The sequence below is a fragment of the Ammodytes marinus genome (assembly GCF_949987685.1).
Source record: "Ammodytes marinus genome assembly, chromosome: 15".
Classification (NCBI taxonomy): domain Eukaryota; kingdom Metazoa; phylum Chordata; class Actinopteri; order Uranoscopiformes; family Ammodytidae; genus Ammodytes; species Ammodytes marinus.
In genome coordinates this window covers 6,681,249-6,690,143 of record NC_137219.1, presented here as the reverse complement: position 1 = coordinate 6,690,143, position 8,895 = coordinate 6,681,249, and the positions used below count along the sequence as shown (strand labels likewise).

General features: G+C 37.8%; 1 protein-coding gene across 1 annotated transcript; it reads left to right on the top strand.

Moving 5' to 3' along the window:
* Window positions 1-1,793: 1,793 nt before the first annotated feature.
* rab32b (RAB32b, member RAS oncogene family) lies at window positions 1,794-3,930 on the top strand (the record flags this gene model as incomplete). Its single annotated transcript, XM_080042224.1, has 3 exons — window positions 1,794-2,007; window positions 2,623-2,900; window positions 3,772-3,930. The coding sequence occupies 3 exons, from the start codon at window positions 1,794-1,796 to the stop codon at window positions 3,928-3,930; spliced, it is 651 nt and encodes a 216-aa protein (XP_079898350.1).
* Window positions 3,931-8,895: the final 4,965 nt, after the last annotated feature.

Genomic DNA, 8,895 nt, shown 5'->3' with positions numbered 1-8,895 from the left:
TTGTGTGGACTAACGATTCATTTTTCACTCTGTAGGTGATAGCTTTTACATAATAAGGGTGAACAACGAGGCGCCACATTTTAAACTTACTTTCGGTGTTGTCTACAATTGTGAAAGAATTTGCCTAATACAGAAATATTTACATGCTAACATAAGCTTTTAGTATTGGCATAGAGCTTGTTCTTATGAGACAAACAACTAAGATTGTCTGTGTATGTATATTTATTAATATGAATAGATTTATTTCATTAATATAGGTCAAGCAGGTGAGTTGTCTGAATTTAAACAGGACAACTTAGTGGGTGGTGAAAATAGTTTGTACTGTATGTAATGCAAAAAAAAACACTATTTGTCAACAATATTTTTTAGAGAATACTGTATGTTTTGTGTTACACATTGTGTATTTTGTGCTTTATAAGGAGACAAAGGAAATGGAGAAGTTTAAAGGAATAGTTCGACATGATTTTTTCTTTCATTTGCTCTCGATGATCGATTCAACTCTAACATCCGTCCGATAAATATAAAGTTACAGCTAGCAGCCCTTAGTTCAGCATAAAGACTGGCTCTGTCCAAATGTGACAATATATCATTTGTTATTTGTAAACTAGTGATTGAACAATGTTTTGTAACGAAAACCAGATTAAATGTTAATTATACGCTTAAAAGGTGCTGGTAGGCAGATTTTGTGAACTTTAGAGAGTGAGGCTATCTGTCCAGTTTTTATGCTAAGCTACTGGATGTTAGCCAACTAATGGCGGAAGATCCATAATTAGGCTACAAATATGAAAGTGGTATCAATATTCTCATCAAATTTTTTGGCAAAAAAGCGAATAAGCTCCTTTTAAAAAGAAACAAAAATGTCGAACTTTTGCTTTAAACTCACAGCAGAATAATAATGCTCTCCTTTGAGGAAATTCAAACGGTGACATTTATACTTGATTGCTTGAAAGCAAACAATTATCTGTGAATTTTCAAACGATACAGCGCTGCCTGCCAAGAAAGTGCACTGACTGTATCACGAATGTAGCAGAGTACAAGTTCAAGTGCCACATTTTCATGAAGATTATTTTGTGTTTTGTTTTGTACATTTATCACATTTCTATGGTCTTCAAATGCAACTTAATCTAGTTTCAGATTTGTATATTTTATAATTAGACATCTGGTTTCATAACTGTATAGATGTGTGTATAAGATTAATGACAAACATGTTTTGTGAGTGTATGAATTGTGTATCATATTTTGGTATTTGGATGATATCAAAATGCATTACAGTATTAGAAAAAATAACTTGTTAGCTGTGTACGCTTCTATTGTTTGGTTGTGTGCATCAGTCAATTTCTTGAATATAAAGATTTTAAGAGCCTATAACAAAACCGTATAATGTGATCAAGTGCTACTGTTACAGTTACATATAATATCCTGGAGAAGCTATTTGCAGATATATACACAGTATAACTTAACTCTGCCATTTTAAACCAATATTTACCGTAGAGTATTTAAAAAGACTATGTTTGATTGGAGTAAAGTAAGTATTTTCTATGCTTTTGGTCTCCTGTTTTTCGTGGTGTCTGGTCTTCTTGTTTATACTCCAATAACTGTTACAAACCAAAGGTCAAAGATTTATGGCTTAAGTTGGAAGGAAGAAATTCAAAACAGGAACACTAAGGAGTTGTCGTAAAAGTCACAAGCGGTGTGGGGAAAATGCAGATAATTAAAAACGTTAGCAATATTTGCAGAATTTGACACAGAGCAGACAGATCATTTCAGCTGTCTCCACGGATGTTGACCACAACATGGCAGAAAGTTCACGGGCACCACGTGAAGACAAGCTGTTCAAGGTTCTAGTCATCGGGGATCTAGGTGTTGGGAAGAGCAGCGTGGTCTTGAGTTACGTTAAGAAACGCTTTGATGAAACATACAAGGCATCCATAGGAGTTGACTTTGCTCTCAAAACAATCGATTGGGATGCAACGACGGTGGTGAGGATGCAGCTTTGGGATATTGCAGGTGAGTGTTCAAGATTATTTAGTCTGTGTTGTAGTTATTATATGGCTTAGAGAGCCAAAGAACACCAGTTTAAAATTTCTAAGTAGCTTTTGCCTACCGGTAATTAGCCTATGGCTTTGTGCCTTAGTCTAGGCCTACTAGGCAAACGCTACCTCCGTCAAGGCATTAAAACTCTGTAAGTGTTACACCAATTGCCAGCCAATCTATGTTGAAAAGTTCAGTTTTTTAAACTCTAATAAATCATGGTGTCATTTGACAAACTGTTGAAATAATGTGTAAGTGTTTTCAGTGCATGGAAAACTGTAGCCTTTTCCCCCAATGTTTTCTTCTCAAATCTATTTTAATCTTAACCAGTGTCCATGGAAACATGACATTTTATTTCAGAAAACAATGGTTGTTAGTGTTTCACTTGCAATTAGATTCACTTGTAGTTAAATCTTTGAGCTATATCTAAATTTGTATTTGATAATTCATGACAAAAAATCAGTAGCATTCATCTTAGTGTTGCAAAAAACTGCAAACCTTTTGTTGAATAATAACTTTGAAAACTCATCTGTGATTCTGACTTGAACACAAGCTGTGGCAAAATACCAATTTATTGTCTCTTCCCTGAAGGCCAGGAGAGATTTAAGAAGATGTCCAGAGTGTACTTCAAAGAGGCGATGGGAGCACTAGTGGTCTTTGACATTACAAAAAGCTCCACCTTGGCGGCTGCCGCAGAGTGGAAGCAGGACCTAGATAGTAAAGTGTGCCTCGACAGCGGCCGTCCGATCCCTGCCGTTCTGCTGGCCAACAAATGTGACAAGAAAGGAAGAGACAGAGAGGTGGTGTCTTCTCTGGACAGCTTCTGTAAAGACAACCGTTTCAAAGGCTGGTTTGAGACCTCTGCAAAGGTGTGTGTGTGTGTGTGTGTGTGTGTGTGTGTGTGTGTGTGTGTGTGTGTGTGTGTGTGTGTGTGTGTTGCATTTCAGTTATCATGGGTGAAGATAATCCTTCTACAGTAGCAGAGAAAAGTAAACATTTCTCAGAGCAATATTGGCTGAATGGAACGGGATAAAGAAAATATTCCCTTTTGCTTTTATTCTTTTGTCCTGATCGCTCTAGTAAAAAAAAAAACACACACATAAATAATGTGTTACCAATGTCCCAGACCCAAAGGGTCCTTTTAATAACTATAGGTTTACAATATGTCACTTGGCTTTTGGTAGTTTAACTGCTCAATTCAATGTTATCCTAAATGCATTGCTTTTGTCCACTGTTTCTGTTGTCTAGCCAAGGTTACTTAGTATTGCTTGCATTCTGTAATTTTACAGTAGACAGTAGTGTAAATATCACTCTTGCTTATCCTAGACTAAACTGTATTTTGTCACTTTGTAAAATGGCTCAGTTTAACTATATTAACATGATAATCTCTTACCTTTCTTCTTTGGTATAACTAACCAACCATTAATTATTTATGTATGTTTTTGCTTTCTTCCATATGTCATGTGTTTATTTTGCATCGCTAAAGCTCCTTTCTGGCTGAGTAAAGCCACTGTGGCTCTCGTGGCTCACGATTAGACTTGCATGAAATCACACTATGCTGCACATGTGTGAACTTTGACCCCGCAGCCATACAGCCTTCTCATAAAAGGTGTTCAAATATTAACACACACAGGAGCCCCTTGCAGCCAAGGTTTCCAACACTGAGCCAGACTTAACTTAACTCAACGCATGCATACACAATGTTCTAAATCATATTTCCCCCCACTTCACCATTTATAGGACAACATCAATATTGATGAGGCAGGTGCCTTCCTTGTCAAACAAATGATGCTCCTCTGCGAAGCTGGCCTCTCCGATGAAGAGCACCAGCACGGGATCAAAGTGAGCCAGGATCCCAGTGAGAGCCAGCCATCCTGCTGCTGGAGACCACAACTCTGAGGCAAAGAGCCAAGCCACGGCAGCAGCTACTGGTTCCTGACCTGTTTTCATCAAGTCATGATTCTGTAGCCAATTTGCTAGTCTATAGCCACTATCTCACGCCGACAACGCCACTCACTTTTTATTTAAAGGTCCACTATGTAACTTTGGATGTGTCGGAGAAGTGAATTTTTTTCTACGTTATATTCTCACAACTGAATAAACAAACTCCTCACAAGAAAGATCCTTGGAACACTGTTTGAGATAAGAAACCTTCCCAAAATATTACTCACTGTTTCACAAACGTATTCTAATCTCACGTCTGGTTCCAGGTGCCTCAAAATGAATTTGTTTCAATTTATGATGATAGAATAATTCAATGCTAAAAATGACATATAGAGAAAATATGTTTTTTGAACTAACTGCAGGCTCTGCAAATGTGGATAAATCTCCCTTCCCTGAAACTGCATAGTGAACCTTTAAGCGGGAGACACTCATACAACAATAACAGGTCCCTACAGTGAGGCAGGAAGTATGTTGCCAAGCATCAAGAACAATGGTATTGATTTAAAAGCAAGGACATTTTTAACAAACTGGATTTCAACCAACTTGTTAAAACAGTCAAGTTCAAGATAGAACACTGTTCCAATCACACTCATGCAAATGAAATTAAAACATGGCATATCATTTTCTAAAAGGTATATTTAAATAAACAGTGTTTGGTGCGTTTTATAGCTGTTACAATTCCACAGCCACCACCAGTTTTATCAGAGAAGCCTGTGATCCTGTGTTACATGTAGCCAGTAACTCCATATTCAAATTTCTGCCTTGCCAGTTCTCTCAATAAATTGTGGACTGTGTGGGCTGCTTCATAAACACCTCCGCGGAGACAATTGAGCTAATCTCTCTGATAATCCACTGCTACAGTCAAGCTAATAAAGAGATCAGAATGACACTCCCCCTGCCACTGAGACTTGCTCGTGATTGACCTACTATAAAAAGAGGCCAGAAACCGACACTTTTTTACATTACAACTGACACTTTTCTTTCAAACCACGGACACTGCAAGAGAGACAACGACCTCTTGAAATTTTTTTGTATATAAAGCTTTTAAGCATTCCTCATTAAAAGGCAATTTATTCAATCCCAGCCTCCGAGTGTAACTTGTCTGTTATGCAACCCATGCATATAATTATCTGTTAATCACTTCACTGGGAGATGGGCTAAGACCCGTGCAGAAGCATCGCAGTCCGGTTTGATATGGCCAATAGCAGAGAAAAGCTATCAGCATGACCTGATTTTGGTGGAGGGGAGGGAAAATATGTGGAAACTGCACCACACTTCTACTGTACGTACAGCGCCCAGAGACGATTGTATTACTGTGAGCCGCATCCAATCACTGATAGACAACGAATATGGACAGACATAATAGTCTGATTCAGTTTTTAACCAAGACACGATTGCTTTTGGAGATTGATGCATTTGCAAGTTCTAAGATACGTTGATGCAGCAAAAAAAACAATCACAGCGAAAGACAATCTAAGATGTAGCACAAGGCGCCCACAGCAATGACTTCTGACAATGATTTTCTGTTCTATTCCAAGACTCTTTACTTGAGTGAAAGTAGCAATTCAACAATATAAACGTTGAAGATGAGTAGTCTACTTAAATAAAACGCAGAATACATAAAACAAACTCATTATTCAGAAGATTGGCCACAGGCAGAGATATATTACTTTATATTAAAGCCAGTATTACTAGTGCTTTAATATGCAAGCAATATTTTAATGCCATACCTGGTCGTGAAGGAGCTGTATTACTTACTCATACGTTTTGTATTTATACTGATATGATACTGTAACTGTTGATACATGCAGTTGTTTAATTTGTGTGACATTTAACTCTGGACTGTAGTGAAGTGTATTATTAAGTAGCATAATTTCGAAATAATCAGTACCATAATACTTTAATGTTCTTATTTAGGTTGCAGTACAATTCACATATACAGTGCTGAATTGGGATGTCCGCCAGTCTCTTGAGTCTCTGAAACTGCAGTGTCTGTATTGATATGTTTGCATGTTTCAATTATTCATTTCTGCTTCTGTGTTTATTCATGAAGTTGGAACAATTGTGGAGCCAGCTGAATGCTTATGAGTTTGAGGTCTGGCTTTATAGGAATCATTTATCTGTGGTACACACTTTTGCCAAAGGTAGACACCTGTGTCCACATGCAATGCAGGGTTCTTATTTTTACACAGCACAAAAAACTTGCCCTAGAAACAGACTGGTTTGCAGTCAGACCGACAGTCAGCTCATTTGTCTTTAATTTAAGTTGCCCTGTCAATAATGGCTTTTAACATATTTTAGAGGGGGGGGGGGGGGGTCAATTTCAAGGGGATCATTTCATTGCTAAAGAAATCCTTGTTTGATCTTGTGTGAAATCTGTGTCGAATAAATCTTCATTCAGAAAGCAACTTGCTTTTAATGCAATTTGTTTACCTGGAGTATTACTAAGTCAGTCTGTATGGTTCAGTGCATTGTCTTGTAGATATTTGCCAAGAGTGAAACCTTGTCCTTTATGATCACTGACATGTTGTGTGTTGCAGGGGGTTATATTTGGACACCAATCTGTCCTGTGCTGTTCTGTAGTTTTACTTTTCAGTGTCCTTGCTTTGTATCTGGGGACCTGCTCTACATCCTGCCGGCAGGTATCTTTACACAGTAGCTTGTGTCAAGCAAATTCAGGTTCTTGCAGGTAGCCTACATCCGGTGCATGTTATTGACTAAACTTCAGTGTGGAAAATTCCCACACTGCTTTGTGATACCAGCAATTGTACACTTTGCTGAACAGATGAGTTGCTACCTAAAAAAGCCAGGATGGTAGTTTACCTCCTGTGGCAAATGTGCCTTAGGGAAAGCCAGGAAAAAAGTAAAACACAACTGCTAATTATGGATAAATGTCCCAGATACTAGAGACCTAAATTCAGGAGTCAAGCAGGGATGCTGGCCCCAATACTTTTCCACATCGGACACAATGGTTCAGCTTCTTAACTTGCTGTTTATAAATATGACAGTACTGAATCTGCAAAGGATCCCATTATTAGTGTATTATTCATTTTGCCCTATATTTTATCTGCCCTTAAGTGCGCATTTTCACCATGGCAACTTCGTTCACATATTCATGATCGCATAAAAATTTCAATCCAGTCAAACCTGTGAATTCAGGAGGTTGATGCAAGTGTGAAGCTGGGTAAGCATCCTCTGCCGTGCCTCTGTCAGTCCATTACTGTCCCCTTTTTTATCATGGCCAATGTTAATTAAGTATTCACTATCAGTGGAGAGCAGACACACAAACACAGAGCTGGTTATTTCACTGCACAGACACACTGTATGATAAACAGACATCCTGGTGCTCTAGCATGAAAAATGGGTGGGACATTTCTGAGTATGTGATTAAAAAAATAAGGCCGGAATGTGAATGAAACTACTTATTTAAAAAAAAGTCACATCCGGTACTCTCAAAACGACCAATCAGGAGCAGGGATCCATATGTTGCTGTCCAGGGTGCTGAATTTTGGCTTTAAGGGGAAAAAATCTCCACCACAATAAAATGCTGTCAGATTGCAGGAATGTACTATGTTGGTGGACTGTGCCATCTAGTGTTCAAAATATGCATGTGCAGAGACTGTTAAAGACCTTAAAGAAAGTGTATGTTTATGACACAGGAATGACCAAACTCATATAGTTTAGATTCAGGACACCTAGGAACTCTTATCAGCAATAGGTTTCAGCTCTCAGATATGTTGATGTAGAAGGAAAACCACAAGAATTAAACAAAATGATCAGGGCTTCTTCTTTGAAAGTACAGTGGGTCAGGAGACAATCTGACAAGCTGTATCTGTGTATATGAATGTTGTTTGGGTTTTCCTTTGTCATATTCTTGTGTGTGTGCTTTGGTTTGAAAGGCTCAATGTGAAATAACTCCCTGACAACACTAAGAAAGGGCATTAAAAGGAATGTCATACTTGGTATTTGTTCATAATAAAGACAAAAAATAAGGGCAACATATGCAACCGAATGCACTGAAAAAGTGCTGGTACCTCTGTGGTTTTGGATAATACATTTGTTGTATTTTGAAAATAGATTCCGTTTTTGCTGTTTATCAGATACTTTTATTGGTCAATTATTGAGGCCTAGTCTTAACCATGTTAACTCCAGCAAGCTATAATACAAATGTCTAGTAAATCACATGTATTAAATCTAACACTGTTTGTATTAACCACGTAGCCTACTAATTGTCCATTGTATGCCTGATTGTATTATTTAAGGAGTGCCACCATCTAAATAAAAAAGAAATCCGTGAATAAATGTCAGCCAATATACATGGGCCTCCTGAGTGACTGATCATAAAGGTGATTATTTAATCAGGTTTTTCATCAAACCAGATTGTCTAGTTTCCTAACTCTCCATGGAGGTAAAATAACCTGGTTTTTCCTCCTCGGGGGAACAAGAGCAAGGAGGAAATACGGCCTATATTTTCCATGCACACACAATAGATTGGAACCTGAACTGGAAACTTAACAATTTACAAAAGGACTATGCCATCCTATCAAATATCTGTGTGAAAGCATTCTGCACAGGAAGGGTTAAAAGCAGTTTTGGATCCAAGAACATGTATTGCTTGAGTTTGTCATAGGCCCAGTGTTATTATTTTATAGTTTTAAGTCTTTATGGTTTTGATAACTGGGCACTACAGCTACTCCTCAGCCAGCAGGGGGCACAAAACACATTTGTCTTGCTCCAGTTATGTTTTATCTCTTTCTCAACACCCACATTTTTGGGGGATTGTAACAAAATAGTATTTTTTTTCCATAATAAAACCAAGTGTATCTCACAGTTAAAATATGATACAGTTTTCATGCATTTTCTTATTTTCACTTTCCATAATATTGTCAATGTGTAGGTGAGTTGTTGTATTGTATTTTT